This window comes from Cetorhinus maximus, chromosome 7, assembly GCF_964194155.1.
Source record: "Cetorhinus maximus chromosome 7, sCetMax3.hap1.1, whole genome shotgun sequence".
Lineage (NCBI taxonomy): Eukaryota > Metazoa > Chordata > Chondrichthyes > Lamniformes > Cetorhinidae > Cetorhinus > Cetorhinus maximus.
In genome coordinates this window covers 146,270,913-146,295,950 of record NC_135885.1, presented here as the reverse complement: position 1 = coordinate 146,295,950, position 25,038 = coordinate 146,270,913, and the positions used below count along the sequence as shown (strand labels likewise).

The 25,038-nt window shown below is 45.1% G+C and overlaps 1 protein-coding gene across 5 annotated transcripts in view; it reads left to right on the top strand.

The window, feature by feature from the left end:
- LOC144683068 (ankyrin repeat domain-containing protein 10-like) overlaps window positions 1-25,038 on the top strand; it is a 69,523-nt gene that overhangs the window by 11,872 nt on the left and 32,613 nt on the right. For 4 of the 5 annotated variants that reach the window (XM_078546087.1, XM_078546091.1, XM_078546090.1 and 1 more), the window contains 2 exons: window positions 14,589-14,741; window positions 20,574-20,665. In XM_078546087.1, coding sequence (XP_078402213.1) covers window positions 14,589-14,741; window positions 20,574-20,665 — 245 coding nt within the window. Of the gene's footprint in view, window positions 1-4,683; window positions 4,906-14,588; window positions 14,742-20,573; window positions 20,666-25,038 lie in introns of those variants that run through there. The other variant, XM_078546089.1, reaches the window with a different exon arrangement.

The following is a 25,038-nucleotide window of genomic DNA, read 5'->3' as shown; positions in this document are numbered from 1 at the left end:
TTCACTGTGTGCGTCTGGGGGACTCGCTCGTTTTGTTGTTCGCGTCTGGGGGACTGGCTCGTTTCGTTGTGCGCGTCTGGGGGACTGGCTCGTTTCACTGTGCGCTTCTGGGGGACTGGCTCATGTCACTGTGCGCGTCTGGGGGACTGGCTCGTGTCAGTGTGCGCGTCTGGGGGACTGGCTCGTTTCACTGTGCCCCTCTGGGGGACTGGCTCGTTTCACTGTGCCCCTCTGGGGGACTGGCTCGTTTCACTATGTGCATCTGGTGGACTGGCTCGTTTCACTGTGCGCGTCTGGGGGACTGGCTCGTTTCACTGTGCGCGTCTGGGGGACTGGCTCGTGACACTGTGGGCGTCTGGGTTACTGGCTGGTTTCACTGTGTGCGTCTGGGGGACTGGCTCGTTTCACTGCGCGTCTGTGGGACTGGCTTGTTTCACTGTGGGCGTTTGGGAGACTGGCTCGTTTCACTGCGCCCGTATAGGGGTCTGGCTCGTTTCACTGCATGTCTGGGGGACTGGCTCGTTTCACTGTGTGCGTCTGGGGGACTGGCTCGTTTCACTGTGTGCTTCTGGGGGACTGGCTCGTTTCACTGTGTGCGTCTGGGGGACTGGCTCGTTTCACTGTGTGCGTCTGGGGGACTGACCCGTTTCACTGTGCGCGTCTGGGGGACTGGCTCGTTTCACTGCGTTTGTTTGGGCGACTGGCTCGTTTCACAGTTTTCGTCTGGGGGTTTGGCTCATTTCACTGGGCATCTGGGGGACTGGCTCGTTTCACTGTGCCCGTCTGGGGGACTGGCTCATTTCACTGTGCCCGTCTGAGGGACTGGCTCGTTTCACTGTGCCCGTCTGGGGAATGGCTCGTTTCACTGTGCCTGTCTGGGGGACTGGCTCGTTACACTGTGCGCGTCTGGGGGACTGGCTCGTTTCACTGTGCCCCTCTGGGTGACTGGCTCGTCTCACTGTGCGCGTCTGGGTTACTGGCTCGTTTCACTGTGCGCGTCTGGGGGACTGGCTCGTTTCACTGTGCGTGTCTGGGGGACTGGCTCGTTTCACTGTGGGCATCTGGGGGACTGGCTCGTTTCACTGTAGGCGTCTGGGGGACTGGCTCGTTTCACTGTAGGCGTCTGGGGGACTTGCTCGTTTCACTGTGCCCGTCTGGGGGACTGGCTCGTTTAACTGTGTGCGTCTGGGGGGCTGGCTCGTTTCACTGTGTGCGTCTGGGTTACTGGCTCGTTTCACTGTGCGCGTCTGGGGGACTTGCTCGTTTCACTGTGCGCATCTGGGGGACCGACTCGTTTCACTGTGTGTGTCTGGGTTACTGGCTCGTTTCACTGTGTGCGTCTGGGGGACTGGCTCGTTTCACTGTACACGTCTGGGGGACTGGCTCGTTTCACTGTGAGTGTCTGGGTTACTGGCTCGTTTCACTGTGCGCGTCTGGGGTACTGGCTCGTTTCACTGTGTGCGTCTGGGTTACTGGCTCCTTTCACTGTGCGCGTCTGGGCGACTGACTCCTTTCACTTTGCGCGTCTGGGGGACTGGATCGTTTCACTGTAGGGTTCTGGGTTACTGACTGGTTTCACTGTGTGTGTCTGGGTTACTGGCTCGTTTCGCTGTGCGCGTCTGGGGGACTGGCTCGTTTCACTGTGCGCGTCTGGGGGACCTGCTCGTTTCATTGTGCGCGTCTGGGGGGGCCTGGTTCGTTTCACTGTGTGCGTCTGGGTTACTGGCTCGTTTCACTGTGCGCGTCTGGAGGACTGGCTCGTTTCACTGCGCGTCTGGCGGACTGGCTCGTTTCACTGTGCGCGTCTGGCTTACTGGCTCGTTTCACTGTGCGCGTCTGGGGGACTGGCTCGTTTCACTGTAGGCGTCTGGGGGACTGGCTCTTTTCACTGTAGGCCTCTGGGGGACTGGCTCGTTTCACTGTGTGCGTCTGGGGGACTGGCTCGTTTCACTGTGCGTGTCTGGGGGACTGGCTCGTTTCACTGTGGGCGTCTGAGTTACTGGCTCGTTTCACTGTGCGCGTCTGGGGGACTGGCTCGTTTCACTGTAGGCGTCTGGGGGACTGGCTCGTTTCACTGTAGGCGTCTGGGGGATTGGCTCGTTTCACTGTGCGCGTCTGGGGGGCTGGCTCGTTTCACTGTGCGCGTCTGGGTTACTGGCTCGTTCCACTGTGCGCGTCTGGGGTACTTTCTCGTTTCACTGTGCGCGTCTGGGGGACTGGCTCCTTTCCCTGTGCGCGTCTGGGGGACTGGCTCCTTTCACTGTGCGCGTCTGGGGGACTTGCTCGTTTCACTGTGCGCCTCTGGGTGACTGGCTCGTTTCACTGTGCGCGTCTTGGTGACTGGCTCGTTTCACTGTCCACGTCTGGGCGACTGGCTCCTTTCACTGTGCGCGTCTGGGGGACTGGTTCGTTTCACTGTCCGCGTCTGGGGGACTGGCTCGTTTCACTGTGTTCATCTGGGCCACTGGCTCCTTTCACTGTGTGCGTCTGGGGGACTGGCTCGTTTCACTGTGCGTGTCTGGGGGACTGGCTCGTCTCACTGTGCGCGTCTGGGGGACTGGGTCGTTTCACTGTGCGCGTCTGGGGGATTGGCTCGTGTCACTGTGCGCATCTGGGGCACTGGCTCCTTTCACTGTGGGCGTCTGGGGGACTTTTTTCGTTTCACTGTGCGCGTCTGGGGGACTTTTTTCGTTTCACTGTGCGCGTCTGGGGGACTGGCTCGTTTCACTGTGCGTGTCTGTGCCACTGGCTCCTTTCACTGTGCGCTTCTGGGGGACTGGCTCGTTTCACTGTGCCCGTCTGGGGACTGGCTCGTTTCACTATGCGCGTCTGGGGGATTGGCTCGTTTCACTGTGCATGTCTGGGTGACTGGCTCGTTTCACTGTTCCCGTCTGGGGGACTGGCTCGTTTCACTGTGCCCGTCTGGGGGACTGGCTCGTTTCACTGTGCGCCTCTGGGTGACTGGCTCGTTTCACTGTGCGCGTCTGGGGGACTGGCTCGTTTCACTGTCTGCGTCTGGGGGACTGGCTCGTTTCACTGTGTGCGTCTGGGGGACTGACTCGTTTCACTGTCTCCGTCTGGGGTACTGGCTCTTTTCACTGTGCGCGTCTGGGGGACTGGCTCGTTTCACTGTCTGCGTCTGGGGGACTGGCTCCTTTCACTGTGCGCGTCCGGGGGACTGTCTCGTTTCACTGTCTGCGTCTGGGGGACTGGCTCCTTTCACTGTGCGCCTCCACGGGACTGGCTCGTTTCACTGTCTGCGTCTGGGGGACTGGCTCGTTTCACTGTCTGCGTCTGGGGGACTGGCTCATTTCACTGCGTGCATCCACGGGACTGGCTCGTTTCACTTTGTGCGTCTGGGGGATTGGCCTTTTCAATTTTGAGAGCCAGGTGTCGCCGATGCTGCCAGACCTGGTTTTTCCAGGTAATTCTGTTTTTGTTTTGGATTTCCAGCATCCGCAGCAGTTTTTTGTTTATATTTGTCAAAGTTTGTTGACACCTGAAGAGGCATCCTCACCCTCACCCTCTCCTATGATTAGATTGTCAATCAGCAAGTTGTTGTTCAAAGCCTGGAAGCTGGTGTTCAAGGGCCTGACTCTTTATTTGGTTTGGTTAGCTTTTTAATGTCAGCCTTTTTTTGTCTCATTTGTACAACTGTGTGAAATCGCTGGTGGAGTTGAGTCAGTGCAGATAATAGCGGCTCGAGTTACTTTTGCTGAGGAGTTGTAACTGGCTTGCAGAGATCATCAACCCTGAATTCTTCAACTCGGTTTGTTACTGTATTTTTGTTGTCTGGTATTTTTCTGAATCGTTAAATACTCTGCAAAATGCAGGACCAGAAAGATCAGTACAGCTGCAGCCTAAAGTTAATGCACCACCATCAGCTATTCCTTCCAATTCTCCTGCATTGTCTAGCTGGCTCACACTCTCCCCAAATATTCCATTGTATTCTCTTACTCATCCTGAGTTTAGATTGAGCTATGATCGGGGCTCAATTTACCTTCTTCTTAAGAACCTTGAATTCATCAATGATTGCTGCCCTGATCCCTTTCTTGACCCAATCTTGGGTTCTTCACACACTCCTCACAGCTCAGGTTCAGTGTCTTTTCTCGGCAAAGTCTCCAATACCTGAATATCTTTCCTCTGACGGCAAGCAGAGTCGTACATCGAGCTCTGGGTGTCGCAGCTTTGTGCCAGTACAGATCTATCTCTTTCAGGATTTGTGCCCACTTCTTCCACCTACTTATTCCCAAATCCAGTTAACTTCTTGTGCTGTTGACACGTGCTACTTGGTTCTTTCCAGTGAGCTGTGAGATGTTAAAACTGAAGCCCCATCTATTTCTTATGCTCCCTGTCGATCATTATGATCCCGTAGCGCTATTTGCCAACCTCCTGGCCAACCGGCACCACTAAAAACCCATTCACTACTCATTCATCTCATTTCCCATTAATGGGATCTTGCTGAGCGCAATACTGACAGCCACTGCACCTGGACAAGTAGCAAACTGAATGTGATGTACTTTGGGGAGCCTTATTGAATGCATCTTTGTTCTTCTTTCAGTTAACCTGTCTTCATACAGTCATTTGAAATTGTATTATGCTGGCTTCATCTAGTAAGCAGTTTGCAGTGTTATGAGCAGGGAGGATAGATTGTTATAACTGTTGTTAGTATTGGAGTAAGGGTTTGTTTCAGGTTGCTGTCGAAGTTGTTTTCGATTGAAGATTCCAAAGGCAGTGAAATGTATTCCTGATGACGAACAGTCATCAGGATTATTTTTAAGTTATGAGGGCATGAATGTATAAATATAAATGCCAGATACAAAGCATCTGCGGTAGCTCTGTCCAGATTGAACATTAAAGAACACTAGACAGATCATTTCTGAAAGGCACTGAGCATTATTTATGGTAAGCACAGATAGTTGAAATGGTTTCCAAGTTATTCAAACATGTTTCTGTGAATTTATTTCTGTCATTGTTTCTTCATAACCTTTTTGGGGTTCATGAGGCCCTTTAAGTAATTCTTGTGCTTTCTGTTTGAGTTATTATTAAGAAAGCAACTGATATTAAAATGAGCAAAGACTATGAAATCACCAATTCATTTAAAAGAGCTGTGTTGCATAATTAAAACAATCCACTTTGTGATTTAATTGGCAGTAACCCTGTGACAAAAATCAAGTTTCTTTGTGTATAATGAATTGTGAAGTGGTTTCTCTCCTGGTACTCATGGAGTTAAAAAGCAGATTCACTCACCAAAAATGGCCCAGTTTGTTTCGTACGAGAGGCAGAGAGTTTGGGTGATATGCCTGGTCAGATGTATATGGGAGTGGTCAAACCACTTAAATCGCACATATGTTTGTATTTGAATTATTTATTTGTTGTTGGAAATGGGTGATGCTGGCAAGGCTGCATTTGTTAACTTGTTGGGTGCTGGTGAACTTGATCAGATGCCATCCTTGTGCTGATGGGGTTGAATTTGGGAACTACAGGATAATAGCCCAGTGACAAAGGAGCAATATTACACGGGCCTGTTTCTGTGTTGTAAATTCCATTTACCCATGTGTCTCAAATCATAATGATGTGTGACTTGGGAGGGGAATTTGCAAGTTATGGTGTTTCGTAAGGTTGGTATACTTGTCCTTTCTTATTGGTAGCAGAGCTTACAGTGTCCATGTTGAGTTGCTGCAGGGAGGTGTCAGCTGTGGCTCGGTTCATAGCACCCTCGCCTTTGAATCAGAGGGTTGTGGGTTCATGTCCCACTCCCGGAAAACCAAGAACTGTGATTGTACTCAAAAGAGTTGCAATCTGTGACTGTTGATAACTTGAAAGAGTTTGAGTTGCTGCAGAGTATCTTGTGGGTTGTATACCAGTGGGGGAGGGCATGGATAGTTGAGTCCAGTAATCAGGGCTTTGTGCTGAGCTTCTTTAGTGTTGTGGCTGTACCATCCAGGGGAATGGCCAGGGTGCTATCACATTGCTGACTTAAGCTTTACCAATGGGATTGATGGGATCAGGCAGCAAACCACTAGTTGCTGGCAAGCCAGCCTCTGATCTGCCCTTGCATCGTGTTTGACTGGCAGCTCCTTGAGACATTTAAACTTGCTTGTGCTCAGTAAAGGTCTCAGCCTGCCTTGTTGAAATTAGATAGTTCCATCATAGAGAAACCAAAAAAAATCTCAATGGACAGCAAAAAACAACTATGTAAAGGCCTGATGCACATTGCAGCCTAGTTCACTGCTGTTGTGACTGCTGTTTTCTACTTTACAAAGCTGAGTAGCTAAGCCATTATCTACTCTAAAGCTGTAGTGAGTCATTGTTGCTGTCACTTATTCATGTACTTAATAAATGTGTTTGCTCATTACCAAGCTGCAGGTTTAGCGTTTATTCGACTGCCATCTGAAGCTCAGGAAGGAAGTACACTTTATAACCTGTAGCTGATCCCTGACTGAGTACCAGTTAGCTGGAGATTAGGAAGATTAAAAGTTCAGTCTGGTTCTACATTCACTTAAGAGAGCAGCCTGTGTCACTGATCCCAAGAATAATACATTGAGTAAAAATTATAAAACGTTGCCCCTGCCCCGTAAACACTTGGTCAAGCTAGCTAGGTTTTAAAATAAAACAATGTTTAACTTTAGGGCGATCAGATTTTTTGGGAATAACACTGTTCATTTCAGTTTCCTGACAGTTTTGCTACCCTTCAGCTAGCCTGAGATTCACATTTTACTCATGGCTGGGGTAAGAACATAAGAAATAGGAGCAGGAGTTGACCATTCAACCCCTCAAGCTAGCTCAGCCATTAAATAACATCATGGCAGATTCGATTGTGGCCTTAACTCCACTTTCCCGCCTGAACTGCCCTAACCCTTGACTCCCTTGCAGATCAAAAATCTGTCTAACTTGGCCTTGGATATATTCAATGACCTAGCATCCACTACTCTCTGGGTAAGAGAATTCCAAAGACTAATGACCCTCAGGGAGAAGAAATTCCTCCTCATCCCCATCTTAAATGGGAGACCCCTTATTTTTAAACTGGGCCCCCTAGCTCTAGATTTCCCCACAAGGGGAAACACCCTTTCAGCGTCCACCCTGTTAAGCCCCCTCAGAATCTTATATGTTTCAATAAGATCACCTCTCATCCTTCTAAACTTGAATGAGTACAAGCCCACCCACCCTGCTCAACCTTTCCACATAAGACAACCCCTTCATCCCAGGAATCAGCCTAGTGAACCTTTTCTCAACTGCTTCCAATGCAAGCAAGGTAAGTAAGGAGACCAAAACTATACACAGTACTCCAGGTGCAGTCTCATCAGTGTCCTGTGCAGCTGCAGCAACACTTCCCTACTGTTATACTCCATCTGCCTGGCAATAAAGGCCAACATTCCACTTACCTTCCTAATTACTTGTACCTGCATGCGGACCTTTTGTGATTCTTGTACAGAGATGCCCAGGTCCCCCTGTACTGCAGCAGTGTTTCTCCATTTAAATAATATTCTGCTTTTCTATTCTTCCTGCCAAAGTGGACAATCTCACATTTTCCCACATTATCCTCCATCAAGCAATTTTTTGCCCATTCACTTAACCTGTCTATTTCAGACTCTTTTTTTATCTTCCTCATGACTTGCTTTCCTACCTATTATACCATCAGCAAATTTGGCTACATTTCAATCAGTCCCTTCATCCAAGTCATTGGTCGTAAATAGTTGAGGCCCCAGCGCTGATTGCTATGGCACTCCACTAGTTACAGTTAAAGCTTGACATTTAAAGTGTTACTCGCACAGGAACCTCACTTCAAGCCTACAGCTAACTGGAACCATTTAAGTTCCGCATGGAGTGTTCATTTTCTTGCATACTAAGCCCTAGATGGTAAGTGAGTTTGCATGTTTGGTGCGCGGCCTGTTCCAGTTCCCTTGGAGCAAGAAAAACAAATGTAAAAAGCAAAGGGGCAAGGGGAAGGGAAGAAAAAAATCAGCAATTGAGTTACCCCTGCAGCCACACTCCTTCATTTTCATTAGTTGGATCACAGATTTCCACTGGAATTTTGACAAAATTCCAGGCAAGTGAATTTTCTTATCACTATCTTTACAGTGCAGAAAGCGGCCATTCGGCCCATTGAGTCTGCACTGGCACTCTAAAAGAGCATTCCCACTCCTCTGCCTTATCCCCTTAACAGGTAGCAACCCAATTCCCTTTAGAATACCTCGGTCAAACCTGCCTCCACTACCTTTTTAGGAGGTTTGTTCCAGAGTCCAGCCACCCTCTAGGTGAAAAAAAGTTTTTCTCACATCACATTTACTCCTTTTTCCAATTATTTTCTGTGCCCTCTGGTTCTTAGATGTTCTCTTGAGTTGGAACAATTTCTCACTTTTTACCCTGTCCAAACCCCTCAGGATCTTGAATACCTCTATCAAGTCTCCTCCTCAGCCGCCTTTTCTCCAAGGAAAATAGTCCCAACCTCTCCAATCTTTCCTCATAGCTACAGTTCTTCATCCCGGGAATCATTCTTTCGAATCTCCTTTGTTCCCTCTTCAATGCCTTCACATCCTTTCTCCAGTATCGCATCCAGAACTGGACATCCAGTACTCCCGATGAGGCCTAACTATTGTCTTATACAAGTTCAACATGACCTCCTTATTCTTGTACTCACTGCCTCTATTAATGAAGCCTAAGATACTTATAGTATCTTTATTATGCTTTATATGCTTTATTAACTGCTCTCTGAACATGCCCTTCCATCTTCAGTGACCTACGTATGTATACACCGAGGTCCCTCTGTTCCTTCATCTCCTTTAGAGGCTCTCCCCTTATTTTATACTGTCTCACCATATCTTTCCTGCCAAAACGAATTACCTTGCACTTCTCTGCATTGAACTTCATCTGCCACTTGTCTGCCCAATCCATCAACATGTCTCTGTCCTTTTGAAATTCAAGACTATCGCCATCACTGTTGACAACATTTCCAATCTTCGTATCATCTGCACATTTTGAAATCATGCCCTGCACACCACAGTCTAGGTCATTAATATATACCGGGAAGAGCAAGGGTCCCAACACTGATCCCTGAGGAACTCCACTACAAACCTTCCTCCAATCTGAAAAAACAACCATTTATCACTACTCTCTGTTTCCTGTCACTCAGCCAATTTCTTATCCAAGTGCCTACTTTCCCTCTTATTCCATGAGCTAGAATCTTGCTCACAAGTCTGTTGTGTGGCACTCTATCAAATGCCTTTTGAAAACCCGTATACACCACATCAACAATGTTTCCTTTGTCAACCTTCTCTGTTACCTCCTCAAAAATACTCCAAGTTAGTTAAACATGATTCTCCCTTGATGAACCCATGCTGGCTTTCCTTAATTATCCTGCACTTGTCTAAGTGATTATTGATTTTAACGCGTACTAACTGGCCTGTAGTTGCCAGCTTTATCCTTGCACCTCTTTTTGAACAAGGGTGTAACATTCACAGCTCTCCAGTCCTCTGGCACCTCCCCTGTGTCTAAGGAAGACTGGAAGATTATCACTGGTGTCTCTGCAATTTCCACTCTTACTTCCCTCAGTACCCTTGGATGCATCTCATCCAGTCCTGGTACCTTATCTATTTTAAGTAAAGATAGCCTTTCCAAAGCACCTCCCTCTCGATTGTAAGTTCTTTGGGTGCACCAGTTACCTCCCCTCTCATCTTGGCCTGGGTAGCAGGATCTTCCTTTGTAAAGACAGATGCAAAGTATTCCTTCAATACCTCTGTTATTTCTCCAGTCTCCACATGCAAGTCTCCTTTTTTGTCCCTAATCGGCCCTACTCTATCTTTTACCACCCTTTTTATTATTTACATGCTTATGGAAGACCTTGGGATTCCCTTTTATGTTCGCTGCCAGCCTCTCTTCAGTCTCTCTCTTTGCTTTCCTTATTAGTTTCTTCACTCTCCCTCTGATCCTTCTATATTCAGCCTGATTCTCCATTGTATTTTCTACCTGACACCTTGCGCAGTTCTTATACTGGAGGACGTAATCCAGACTGACTTCAGTGCAGTATTGAGGGGATGCTGCAATGCCAGAAATGCCACCTTTCAGATGATGTGATGAACCGAGGCTCCGACTGCCCCCTTGGGTGGATTTAAAAGATCCCATGGCACTAATTTGATGAAGAACAGGGGAGTTCTCCCCAATTCTGGCTAATATTTATCCCTGAACCATTGTCACTAAAACAGATGATCTGGTCATCACCACATAGTTATTTGTGGGAGCTTGCTGTGTACAAATTGGCTGCTGCATTATCTGCATAACAACAGTAATTACATCTCGAAAAGTACCTCACTGGCTTTAAAGGGCATTTGAATGTCCTGTTTGGCACTGTATAAGTAGGAATCTGTCTTTCTTTGGGATGTCCTGTTTAGTGCTGTATAAATGGGAATCTCTCTTTCTTTGGGATTCATACCAGCCTAAATATTTCGCATGTATGTTTTTCTGCTGTTAAAAAATTTACTTGGTGCCTTCTCAAGTTAGGTGTAAAATGGGAATTGCAGACTGTGGATCATTGCATGTTGCTTTGTTTATCGTGGAAGCATCTAAGCAGTGACATCTTGTGTCTTAGTACGCATCTGTTGATTATGGCAAATAATTGTTTGTAACAGGCTTGTGCCACCAGTGTTAAAATGAACTGCAACATGTGGTAGCGTAACAAATGAGAATGTTGGCAGAGAAATTGTATTGGAAGAACGTGGCTATTGAGTCTCTGATGCATAGAAGAGGTGCATCTGTGGGGAATAAATCGTGCAATATTGAAGAACTAATCCTGAAGTATCTACCATATGTACAAGATATGATTATTTAATTGCAAACAGCTGACTCTGAATAAAGCAAATATTGTCCATTGAACAAATGACAAACTACAAAGCTAAGCAGTAAAAAGCAGGTGGTTTATAGCAGTACATGCCATCATGCTTTGCTGTATCTTATTAAAAGGGGGTGATGTATGAGCTGTTGAACATCCTGAGACAAGCGAATATGTTTGTCTACTGGTGTCTTTCGGTCATTTTCTTGTCACCCTGGTTAGAGGTAGCTGGGGCAATGTGAACTTCTGACCGTCTGATGTGAAAGAAAGAAGTGATTGCAGGCAAAATTCCCTATTCGCAATGTTTCATCGTGGTGGGGGTTGACTCTACACCATGATAAAGTGCTTTGCAATTTTACATTTTAAGGAAATGAATGCAGCAGTCATTTTCTGTGTTTCTGAGTAACCATTTTGGATTTTGCAGCATAGGAGCCCATTCAGCCCATCATGCCAGTGCTGGCTCTTTGAAGGAGCTATCTTATTAGTCCCACTCGCCTGCTCTTTACCTGTAATCCTGAAAATATTTCCCTTTAAAGAATTTATCTAATCTCCTTCTGAAAGTTGTTATCGAATCTGCTTCCACTCAGGCAATGCATTCCAGATCACACCAACTTGCTGTGTAAAAAAAAACTCCCCATCTTCCCCTCTGGTCAATTACATTAAACCTGTGCCCTCTGGTTAACAACTTTTCCTGCCTTTGGAAATAGTTTTCCCCAATCTGCTCAGTCAGAAGGATTCAGGGGTAACAGCGCCTGAATTAAAGCTTACATGGGATTCCATTTTTGTAACAGGAAACATTGATCAGGAAAATGAGAAGTATTGAGAGGAAGTTTGTGCTTGGTCCAAAGAAAGCGAACTGATGCATATGTTTTTAAACTGCAGAAACATGTCTTTTGTCTCTACTTGGCAAAAGCTTTACCAAAAAACAATCTGGAACATGCCTCATCGAAGCCATCTCTTTTTGGTGTCCTTTTCTTTGCCTCCTTTGCTGGATAAGTTGAAAGAAGAAAAGCTTTAAAAGCTGTGAAGGGAAATAATCTGAAATTTCCTGAATAAGGAGAGCTCTTGGTGCTCATTGTGGAGCTTCGAGTTATCACTGGGGTACTGGATTAGGCTGCTCCTGGAGTACAAGTGGTTCCAGGTATGACTGCTCCTGGAGTACAAATGGTTCCAGCTCTTGGAAGTGATGTTAAATTGAGGCTCTTCTGCCTGCTCAAATAGATGCAAAAGGTCTTATGCAGTTCTGGGAAGAGCAGAGACTGCTCCTAGTTGTACTGACTAACATCCCACCCTCAACACCACCAAAAAAACAGCAGTATAGAAATAACAAAAGTTCTTTTGTCTGCTCCAGGATTAACCTGTTCCTGGGATACAGGTCGTTGCAGGGTCAGACTATAAATACAGTAAGTTGGGTAAACATTTGCCTGAGTGGAGCTAGTATCTCACTGCACTGGACCTTATTATGGATACCTAGGATGCTAGTGCAGAGTCCATTGATGTTTGCTACCCAACCACCAGCAGTTCTGCTGAACTGAATGTTTCAATGTTGGAGCAATCTCAACACAACATTTTCTGCGTATTCTGCATACTCTTGCTTGGGGGGCTTTCTATCAATGAGGGCCTCAGGTACCTGAGAATTGTGGTTGTGTCGAAGACTATTCAGGTTGAGCTCCCAGAAGCCTATCCCTTCCACTTCAAGTATTCAGGTACAAAGGAGATATATACTTGTGATGTTCAAGAACATCTGCTCAAGGAGGTGTGGATACCATCTGGCTCAATAATTAACTGTTCCACTCTTTTAACGTTGTTCCATTCGATTCCTGTGACATATGAATTCTCTGTGGCTGCACTTAAGATTACTTAAATGTTACAGGACAGAAACAGGCCATTTGGCCTAACTGGCCTATGTCGGTGTTTATGTTCCACATAAGCCTTCTCCCTCCTGACTTTATCTTATCCTATCAGTGTATCCTTCCATTTCTGTTTCCCCCGTGTTTATCCAGCTCCTACTTAAATGTATCTATTCTGTTTGCCTCAACTACTCCCTGTGGCAGTGAGATAGGTAATGTAATGTTGAACTGCTTCAAGTTTGTGGTCTCCCAGACCCAGGGTCTGGCCTATAGACAGTGAACAACCTCATTGCCAGTTCCTGGGAAGATCCTGGCAGAGCTACAAAATCTTTTGGACAAAGCCTTAAAAGATAAGCGAAAGATAAGATGAGCCTCGCACTTGCTGCAAATTCCAAATGTCCCTGCTTTTTTACAACGTGGCTAAATGCAACAATACATCGGCCATGCCAAACTTGAAGGGGCTGGAAAAGTGCATTGATGTTGAGGACAGAGAATTTACATTAGGAACCGTGATTCCTTTCGCCATTTCATCAAAAGACTGGGTGAAGATTGACTCACTTGATTCTTGATTGTTTTGTGGCAACCACAAAAACCTTTCCATTCTACGAAAGCGGTAGCAAAGAGCTAGCGCAAGCACGATGATGGGAAGGCTGTCATCTGTGCTATCAGCTTCTGTGATTCTTATAGAATACAGTATTTTAAATAATTCTAAGTAGCATTTAGCGGCAACAATTTTCATCTATATAACATTTTTAATGTAGAGAAAACGCCCCAAAGTGCTTTAAATTAAGTTGTGTTTTTTAAAATTATCATTAGACAGTTGGAGCAGTGAGATTGCTCTTCATCTATTATAGCAGCAGATTTAATGGCAAGCTGACCAATTCTGTTTATATACACTGTGTCAGCTGTAGAATGGGGCTTGGGGTGAGCTGGGTAGGAGTGCAATGTAATCTCTTTTCCCCTAATTTAAAACACAAAAACAGATTCATTTTTTACATTGCTTGAAGAGTATCTCACTCTTGGAATTATGAATGATCAAAGTCAAGAGTCTATTAGACATTTCATTTTGCTTTCTTAAATTGTGATGTTCTGGAGCTTCTCCTGTTTCAGGTCACCTCTGCAGTTGTCCATCTCTTCATCAAACTGCTGCCCTTCCACAAAACACAGACTTAGATTATCACTTTCTATACCTGTTTAACACATTGGCAGCTGGGTAATGACGTAGTCTGTGCTTGAAACTCCAACGGTGAAAATTCTTGTCAATTTCTGCTCTAACTTGTTTCACACTGAACCAAATAAGAATTTAAGGATCCTATAGCTCATTTTCAGAATAACCATGGGTCATTGCTCACCAGCATTGTGATCATAACTGGAAAAAACCTTTAGGTTGTCTCCAGATAACTTAAAGTCACCATGAGCCATATGTCCATGCTCCGATATACTCGGCATTGGATGCCGGTTGATTTTCCTTGTCTCACATTGAGGTATCTGGCTGCTGGAGCTGCCAGAAGTTCATACCTCTGTCGGAAGCTTCTGAGTTGTAATTTTCTTCTTCGCCATCTATTGACGTGAGGAAGTAAAGCTTCTTTTTAAAAAGGGGCCTTATTTTTTAGTAATGGGAGTCTTGGCGTTTGGCTTCATTTTGCTGGGACTTAGTCTATTTAGTGCAGAGCTGATGCCTGACAAGGTGTGAGATCTCTCAATTCCTGGAGCCTGCAGTGTGGTGTTGCTTTGACAAGGTTGAAAATTGAATATTGATATTTGAAGTAATACTCCACTGATTGAGAAACCGCAAGGCTACAAATCTCACTTAGTGTCATTGTTAGATTTTCAGGGATTGGTGTCATTACATTGTATGGGCAACAGTTTGACAAGGTAAATGGTCATTCACTTTGTTCTCTTCTGTTTTGTAGCTGGAGTGTGTAATGCAGTTGGTGCAAGCAGGCGTTGGAGTCAACATCGCAACATCACGATTTGCTCAGACTCCAGCCCACATTGCAGCTTTTGGAGGGCATCCACAAGGCTTGTTGTGGTTGATCCAAGCAGGAGCAGATTATAATATACAGGTAAGCCCAAAGGGTCAAGAGGATTTGCAGATTCATTAGAGTCTCCAACTTAATTTCAGACTTGCTCAGAGACCTTAGTTTGGAGCAGCCACCATCAGTTCTGACAGTAATGTAATAGTTTTGGTTTAGAGTGGTGATCTACCTTCTTCCTACTGGCTGCCAGAAAGTAGTCCTATTGCTGATGGCCATAGAGAGCATTCACTGTGCCTAGTTTCTGTCAAAGAACTGCACAAAATGAGAAAAGAACCTAGGGACCTGCAATTCAGACATTAGAAACATGATGCCATACTGTCACTGAAGCAGTCACTGTGTTTAATAGAAGTTCACAAATGTAGCACAGAAAAAGGTAGCAAATGTGTGTGCCCCTCGTTATGCCTTATATCTTTCTCACTGTGGTCTGTGCGCATGTGTGTCTGTGTGCCAACCTGCCTGTGTGCATGCACACTTCTGTCTGTGTCACTGTGTCCCCTCCTCTCTCTGTTTTTATCTCTCTCTCTCCCTCTCTTATGTAAAGGTAAAATACTGTAGATGCTGGAAATCTTTACTTCCTCCTCTCCTCACCATCCAAGGGCCCAAACACTCCGTTCAGGTGAAGCAGCGCTTCACTTGCACCTCCTTCAATTTAGTCTACTGCATTCACTGCTCCCAATGTGGTTTCCTCGACATTGGAGAGACCAGACGCAGACTGGGTGATCACTTTTTGGAACACCTTTGGTCTGTCCGCAAGCATGACCCAGACCTCCCTGTCGCTTGCCATTTCAACACTCCACCCTGCTCTCATGCCCACATTTCCGTCCTTGGCTTGCTGCATTGTTCCAGTGAAGCTGAACACAAACTGGAGGAACAGCACCTCATCTTCCGACTAGGCACTTTACAGCCTTCCGGACTTAACATTGAGTTCAACAATTTCAGACCATGAACTCTCTCCTCCGTCCCCACCCCCTTTTTGAAACCCTCCTTTTTGCTTATTCATTTTTATTTTTTAATTTTTATTTAATTTTATTTTTTCTTCCCACTTATTTTCATTATGATTATTTTTTAAATTTATTTCCATTTTTATTCATTGTTTTATCCCCAGCTTTTAGCCTTCTCGATCTTTTTTCCCATCACCGTCCCCTTCTCCCCAACCACCCCTAATAGGGCCATCCGTCACTTTCCAGAGCGCTTACCCTGGTCCTGCCATTATCACATTCTGCTTTCCACTCTCAGTGTCACCATTAGCACCTCCTTTATCCAGTACCACCACTATTAACAACCCTTTGACCTTTTGTTTATGACATCTTTCGCAATCTCTGCTTTGCCTCCACCTATCGCTGGCCTTCTATCCAGCTTCATCTGTTCCACCCCCCTTAAACAGTATCTATTTCAGCACATTTCTACTGCCCTTTAGTCATACAGACTCGAAACGTTAACCGTGTCTTTCTCTCCACAGATGCTGTCAGACCTACTGAGATTTTCCAGCATTTTTTGTTTTTGTCTCTCTTTCCGTGTGTGTGTGTCAATTCATGTCATTGTATTTGCTTTATTCTTTCATGGGATGTGGGTGTCGCTGGCAAGGCCAGCATTTGTTGCCCATCTCCAATTGCCCTTGGCGGGGCCATTTCAAAGGGCAGTTAAGAGTCAACCACATTGCTGTGGATCTGGAGTGACATGTAGATTTGCTTTCTGAAAGGACATTAGTGAGCCAGCTGGGTTTATACAACAATCGTTGATAGTCTCAATCATGGTGCCGTGAAACTAGCTTTATAATTCCAGATGTATGAGCAAATTCAAATTTGCTGCTGTGCTGGGATTTGAACCCATGTCCCCAGAGCTTTAGCCTGGGGCTGCCTGGATTGCTAGTCCAATGATGTTGCCCCTACACCTTCATTTCCCTGTTTGTTTTTGTCGTTTGGGTTTTTGTTGCTGTGCCTCAGTCACTGCTTCGAATGCTGTCAGACTAATTTTATGGAAATAACAGTATAATTCAAATATGGTGACAAATGACTGACTAGTTTAAAAATGCTTAACCTTTATAAATATGTTCAATTGAATTTATGGATTTAATTCCAAACTATTTGCTGTAACTCGGACAGAAGTTTTTTTAATAGATTCCCAACTGCACATATAATATGCATAGGGCCTACTTCGAAGGAGATGGCACAGTGCTTTATATTTCATAACTGTTTAAAATTCTTGCTGCGAACGATTGTATTTAGCCATATGCTCTGGTATTTTGTCTGGAATATTTCCATCATTTTTTTTTTCCATGAGTCTTCTGCAAAATATAAAATCTTACACTGTCAAGATTAACAAGGACTTAAGTTATCACCTACCGATAAAGTTAATTTATTAATAAAGTTATTCTGCTCCTCTCCTGCCTGCCCCAACATCACAAATGCTTCGCAGTCAGTGTAAAATCACTGTTGTTCTGTAGACAAACACGGCAACCAATTCTTGCACAGTAAAATCTCAGCAACAGCAGTAAGATAAATGATCAGTTAATCTGTTTTTATGGTGATGGATGAATGTTGGTCAGGATACTGGGAGAACTCTCCTGTTTTTTTTGAATAGGTGTCGTAAGGTCTTTGCATTACGTGAACAGGCAGGCAGAATCTTGCTTTGTGTCTCACCCCAAAGAGAGTGCGGTACTCCCTCAGTACTGACCCTCTGACAGTGCAGCACTCCCTCAGTACTGACCCTCTGACAGTGCAGCACTCCCTCAGTACTGACCCTCTGAAAGTGTGGCACTCCCTCAGTACTGACCCTCTGACAGTGCGGCACTCCCTCAGTACTGACCCTCTGACAGTGCGGCACTCCCTCAGTACTGACCCTCTGACAGTGCGGCACTCCCTCAGTACTGACCCTCTGACAGTGCCGTACTCCCTCAGTACTGACCCTCTAGTGCGGCACTCCCTCAGTACTGACCCTCTGACAGTGCGGCATTCCCTCAGTACTGACCCTCTGACAGTGCAGCACTCCCTCAGTACTGACCCTCTGACAGTGCGACACTCCCTCAGTACTGACCCTCCGACAGTGCGGCACTCCCTCAGTACTGACCCTCTGACAGTGCGGCACTCCCTCAGTACTGACCCTCCGACAGTACAGCGCTCTCTCGGTATTGTCCTCTAACAGTGTAGTGCTCCGCCAGCCCAGTCCCTCTGACAGGTAGCACCCATTCAGTATTGACTGTCTGGTAGCGCAGCCCTCTTTGAGCATCATCCCTGCGGCAGTCCCTCAGTACCGAATCCCGCACAGTGCGGTGTTCCCTCAGCACTGTCCCTCTGTCCATGCAGTGCTCACTCAGTCTTATCCAACTGGCAGTACAACGCTCCCTCAGCGCTGTCGCTCGGGCAGGGCGGCGCTCCGTTGGCACTGTCACTCGGGCAGGGCGGCGCTCCCTCGGCGCTGTCACTCGGGCAGGGCGGCGCTCCCTCGGCGCTGTCACTCGGGCAGGGCGGCGCTCCCTCGGCGCTGTCACTCGGGCAGGGCGGCGCTCCCTTGGCGCTGTCACTCGGGCAGGGCGGCGCTGTCGCTCGGGCAGGGTAGCGCTCCCTCGGCGCTGTCACTCGGGCAGGGCAGCGCTCCGTCGGCGCTGTCGCTCGGGCAGGGCGGTGCTCCTTTGGCACTGTCACTCGGGCAGGGCGGCGCTCCGTTGGCGCTGTACTTGGGCAAGATGGCGCTTCGTTGGCACTGTCACTTGGGCAGGGCGGCGCTCCGTTGGCACTGTCACTCGGGCAGGGCGGCGCTCCGTTGGCGCTGTCACTCGGGCAGGGCAGTGCTCCCTTGGCGCTGTCACTTGGGCAGCGCTGTCGGCCTGGCATCCCCTCCGCACCAGCAGCCCGGCGCCCCCTCCTGCTGGATCAGGGTTTCAAGCAGTGGCCCACCTGACTCTGAGGCAGGAGTGCTACCTCTGAGTCACAGGTGACACATATTCAAAATTGACAATGTTTCCAATCCCTTTTACACTGATTCAAGTTTTGAGTATATTTTTCTAGATTGATTGCAGCTGATATGTTCCATGCCCCTCTGTCGCAGAAAGATCGGAAAATATGGAATTCCTTTTAATAAGGAGAATATAGTATTTGCAGTAGCCACTGTCAGTGTGAAACGCTGTGCGACCAGCAATAGCATAACAGCTTACAGAATCAGGTTATGGGTGCACCATCTCAGCCATGTGCCAGGACTTTATTCTGATCACATGTGTGCCATTGCCTTTCCCCGCGTCAGTTTGTTTGCTGGTTGGATCTTTCTGAACCTTGTGATTGAATGACAGACAGCGTTGGTGGGGATGATCTGCATTAATTCTAGGCTGAGATTTTTTTTCTCTGGATTAAAACAGAAGTAGCATCACAGGCAGTGATACCAAGCTCTTTACAGATTTTAGTTCCATCTGAGTAATCCTGTATATATAGAATGCCAATTCAGAGCTCAGAGCGAGCAGAGTGGGTGCCAAGAAGGAAAAATAAACAACGGCAGTGCCTGTGACTAATGGGGAAATAATGTTTTTGAAGCTTAAGTATGGGCACAGGACTTGATTTCCCTCTCCACTCATGGAAAACTTTTGCTCAGTGAGATCTTAAAGTTTGTTGGCTTATTTGAAGGTTGGGATGGTTTGGCTGCATACTGATCAGAGCTGTACAGAGTTACAGTCAGTAGTAGTGGATGGTGGAAGCAGCCTAAGAGGTGACCTAATAGTGAGAGGTTTTGATAGATTAGACAGAGAAAAATTGCTCCCTTGGGCAAGTGGGTGAATAGCCAGGTGTTGGAGATGTAAAATCGCTAGCAAAAGATCTTTAATGGAGATGAGAAATGTTTTCACTCCGAGTTGTGAGGACCTGGAATGCTGTATCTTAAAAGGCGATGGAGGCTGATTCCATAAATAATGTTAGAGGTAGTTGGACAGCTTTTTGAGAATGAGGGTTATGGAGACAAAGCAGGGTGTGGGATTAAGCACCACTCTTCTTTCAAAAGGCTAGCACGGGCTGATTGGCCTCATCCTGTGCTGTAAATTTCAATGGTGGGATTTTCTGGCCCCTCCCACTGGCAGGATCTTCCAGTCCTGCTGAAGTCAACAGAAATTTGAATGGCTCACCACATCTGCTGCGGGGCTGGAAAATCTCAGCCCAAGATTCTATGAACCTGGGGCCTGCACTGGAGTGGTATCTGGAGGGGTCTATTGGCGTGTGGTGGTACACTCACACAGAAGCCATGTCCAGAACATCTGTATGTATGCAGAGTTAAGTTACATTCCAAATTCATTGCTCTTTGAGTAGGAGTTTGTTGTGGTCCCTTAAAAGGGTGCTTAGCAAATTCTGGAGAGAAGAGTTCATTCGGTAGGGGAAGAGCTGAGCTACAAGTGAATCATGAATGTGATGAACTCTGGGAAACTGTGATCTGCTGGCAACTTGGTTGTTTTTGAGAATCGGAGAGAAATTTCCCAGTTTTCCCAAGATTCTGCGCAGATTTTGTCCTGGGGCAGTGTTGCTGTGTGTATGTGATTGCACGGTTGGCTGGGTGGGACAGATTTAATTGGCCTGGTGGCCTTGCCTCTCTCTCATCCAAATGCTTTCTTTAAAACACACCTTCTGTTATTGGCTAATGTGTAAAGTAGAATGAGTAAAGGATTTAAATCTGAAATGAAGTTAACTAAGATAACACTAACCATGAAAACTACCTTTTCAAGAAATCTCCATATTTATTCTTGCCCTCAAGTTAGTTTAGAATTTGGATTGATGTACATTTTTTCAAAAAAGCCTTATTTATTGCTGAATAGGGAATAATACTGAATGTAGTTACATTGAACAGTTGGTGTATATCAGTCTCTGTAATATTTATCTCCTCTCATTACAGGATGTTGTGGGTGAAACCCCTGTCCATAAAGCAGCACGATCAGGAAGTTTGGATTGTCTTAATGTCCTTGTGTCTCATGGGGCTAAAACAGAGTAAGTAAACATTTCAGCACCTCTTAAATAATCAGCACAGCAACTCGTAAATATGCGAAAGGTGATGGATATAAGGGCACAATTAAAGGAGCTGTATGCTTTAATTTTGGCCCGAGGATGTTTTTAAACTAAAATCATTCCTTGAAATATTTGCCCGTAGTATTTTTCAACCACAGAGTCCTTTTTCCAGTAACTTCACATATTGCCGTTCCAATGAATGTTGTACTAAATACAGCAGTTGCCTTGCTAGAAAGTATTTTACCAGTGCAGCTCCAGATTGGAACCTTACCTGCTGGGAATGTAAATTGGTAGGCTGACTCCCTGCGGTATCCTGATCACATTTCAAGGACAGATAGTGGTGGTGGGGTGGGTGTGGGTCTGTAATTTCCCAATGTATGTATTCAGGAAATTGTTTAGTTATAGCATTAAGCTCCTTTAAAAACAATAGTCCAGCTGAATGTGGTGACTTGTTTAGCTGTTAATTTATTAAACCTCCATACAAATTAATGTTTAATAAAGAATATTACACACCATTACCTTCTGCGCTTCCATTACTTATACTCAAAACTGGAAAATATTGTTCTTGTATGTCCATGATTCTCTGATGCAACCAATAAATCAAAATCTACGTGTTTAAAGAGCACCATTGAGTAACCAAAGTGCCATTGAGCAGTTGCTCTGTACTGATTGGTTTCCAAACACAGTTTTGAAATTTAAATTAAAATTCTTAAATAGGCTAAAAACAGGACAGACCGTAGGAGTAATTTACCTTTAAAGTGTGAAATATTCTTATTTTTCCTCCAATTTTTGAAACTTTAATTCCTCACTAAGTACTTTAACAAACTAAGGTGTTCCCATTCAGTTCAGAGTGTGTTACCTGCTTTGCAATAGTTAGGTTATAAGCACTTTACTTAATGGGCCACAGGAATTTAATATACTCCTTTGTAAAGTTAGGGAGTTCATGCCCCCACCCACCCCAATTTTCTTAAATTGAAACCCTCATTGAAAGGTGTGCTCTCTGAAATGCTGGCCTTGGCATGTACTGTGGGGCACATTCATCCTTCCTACTGGGCAGGGCAACTTTGGTATCTTTCCTTGGAATGTTGCAATATGCAAACCCATTAAAAGCTTTGTGTAGTAATGCGACAACAATGCAGGATTTATTTCATGCCTTAATGTCTGTTCTTACTTAACCTCAACTGCTTCCATTAATTTAGCCACTAATCCAGCTTTTTTTTGCTTTAATATTCCTTTGTAGCCCCCCAACAATCTTCCGCCCCCAACATGCGTCTCTATCTTTTATAATCACTTAATAATTTCACCATATATGTAATCTCTTCAGCTGGGAATTGTCCCACTCTAGAGTGGCATTGTAGTCATTGACAATGTAAACTTTAAAAGATCAGAAAAAGATAATGCTATGAACATTGTGCGCTCAAATGTGAGGGTTTTATTTTTGACACATTCTTTAGAAATATCCTTAGTGCAATTTCACTACGTTTAATTAGAGTTCCTTAAAAGCCTTCATCCCTTTCAACTGCAAGCGATGATTCTCACAAGTAGTTTCTAGCGACCTTAGTCAACAAACTCCTTTGGATTTTTGCCAAGTTCTCAAGTGAGTTCCTCAGTTAATTAAATAAAAGTTGCTTTCACGTTGCTCAGTTAAAGATTTAACTCCCCAATCAACAGACTAAGTTTGCACCAGTTTTTTCTTAATGTCCTGCTGGCTTAGTCCTTTAGCCATTGATTATATTAAAAAAAGCAAAACTACATTTGCACTAGGGTTACTGACACAGTGATAATTGTACAGATATTACATTCACGTTTTATTTTTCAATTGGTTTCCACCACATTAACACATTTCACTTGGGCAGGGAATGCTTTTGAGCATGGTTTATGTTTCTTGAATTTTATTTGACCCCCCTTTACGCAGAGTTGAAGATTCGTAACCTGGTGTGACAGCACTTACTTGCCTTTTTCATCTACTTCTCCCTCCAACACCACCTTTCAAGAGCTTTTCAAATTGATCCCTGAAGCCTGACGTTTATCAATCAGTCAATTTTTTCCCTTCATTTGGGTTGTTTATAAGTCTTGCACCACCCAGTTATGCATTATTATTATGAGCACCTTACTATCCATTCATTCACCACAGGCTAGGTATGAAGACCAGCTCTTACAGTCATTACTTTCCAATAAGACATTCCCTATCAACTGCAAAGTTGAATGAATTTGCAGGTATTTTGCTTCTCTGGCTGGCTGTGTGTACAAACAATTCCTTGTTATTCAAACATAACTGCAGCAGAGCCTGTGACGAGAATATTGAATCTCTTAAAGTTCCAAGTTCTGTGGAAGACACTTTGCCCTCTTCGGAAAAGAGGGAACGAGTAGAGTCTAAGGGAGTTGGAAGTATGCCCAAGTATATGGTGTGCAGCGATGCTGCCAGTAGTAACCCCCTATTTAATCTTAGTATTGTGGACAGGGGGCACACAATGCAACTCCGTTTCCCTCCTCAATGTCTTTTTGCCTTGTACTTATTGTGCTGGGACAGGTTGTCTTTTAAAAGATCGAGTATTTTGGTAGAAGAAATTTGAGAGAAGTTGCAAATTGAAGAAAATTAACAAACGAAAGGAAATTGTAAACGAGGGGTTTCATCTAGTCAACATGGACAGATGGAGTTCAGCAAGGGCTGGCAGTGAGATCTCTTCTATTCACCTTGATTTAGTTAATAGAAGAGGATGCAGACAAATTACTCAGGAACCAGGGTTTTTAGAAGCAAAGATTAATGCAAGTTGGGCAGATATGTGAAGTTGTTAATTGAGAAATGCAAAGTATGGTTCGCTAGTGCGAAAATATATTGAAACTGAAGAGTTGGTTTTGACTGTTGACCAAATATTGAAAATGCCATGATGTGGCAGTAAATACCATGACAAACAGAGCAATGTCATCTGCAGGGAGATCAATGTAATGTAAGGAAGTGACACAGATGCACTATAAAGTGTTGGTGAGGCCAGAGTTGGAATATTAAGCTCCATTGTGGTGGGCATACTATTTGAAAGGCTATGAATGAAGCAACAAAGAGGGCACTGAATCAAGCTGGGGTGAAAGACTTAATGATGACCATTTGTTAGGAACTAAACAAGAATGAAGGGAGTAGCACAATCTACATGCTTTTTCCACCACCTTAAAAAGGGAGGGCAGGGGGGAAAGCGAATGCCCAAACAGATATGGATAGTGGTGAAACCAACGTCAGTATGCTAAAGTGCCATCGAAAGTGCAAGAGATTGATCCTGAATTGAAAACTGCTGTCAACTGAAGGAAATTTAGATTCTATTGCAAGCAAGTTAGATTCCTGAGTCATCAAAGAGCAGGATGCAGGTGCGGCACTGGAAAAAGAGTGAAATGAAATATTCTGTTCCATGATAAAGTGTGGAATTGTTTGTGGGCTGGTTAAAGTTTCTTATTCCGTTGTCTTGGATTGGAGGGCGTGGGGTGAGGGTTGGGTTTCCGTGGAGGGCACAGCAGAAGTTGCTGTCAGAACAGTGGAGGGAGAATGCAGCAATAAGTTTAGTTTTGGTTTTCTGTGACACTTCTTTCCGAAATAGAATACAAGTGTTTGCTGCAACATTTGGGACTTCTAATTTGAGACTCTTCCCTGATTAGCAATTCCAGTCACAGACATTGAAAATAACACATTTTTTTCTCTGAATGCTGCTCCCACTTGCCCTTAGCACCAATCCCTAGTTCATCATCTATTAGCCTTTGTTGAATATCAAGGAAGAGGAAACTAAAGATGGTAAGATTTTTGGATACTCTATAATTATTGGCAGTTTACTGCTTTTTCCAGTACACATGTCGTGAACCACTGATGTCATGGTTCCCTGCCCTGGTTCCCTAGATATATCATGGACCTAAAATCTTTCTTCTTGATTGAAATTTGATGGAGGTAGGTGGATCAGGAATGCTGGAGAAATTCTGACCTGTTACCTAACTGTGTTATGTTGTATTCAGTTGCAGGGTGATGTGTGATCAAGTTGAACTGTTACTGTCTTTTCCTGATTGGGTTACCAGCTCTGCTTCCAAATTGGGTTATTGCTGCTGGAAATTGCTTTATTGTGGCCTTTGGTTTCAAATTTTTTGTAGCAAATGCTGATGGGCTGAAGGGCATTATTTAATCAGGAAACCGAATTTAATAGAATCCAGGTAGATCCATAGGGAACACTCCTGAGGATAATTAGGGAGCAGTGCATGGGGAGGGGAGGGAGGGTCATCCTGGGCGGAAGAACCACTGCAAGTATCATCCGCAGGAAATGGAGAGAATGGCGATTGTTCATCTAGAAGGGACCATAGATGCTTAGGAAACGACTGGACCTTTT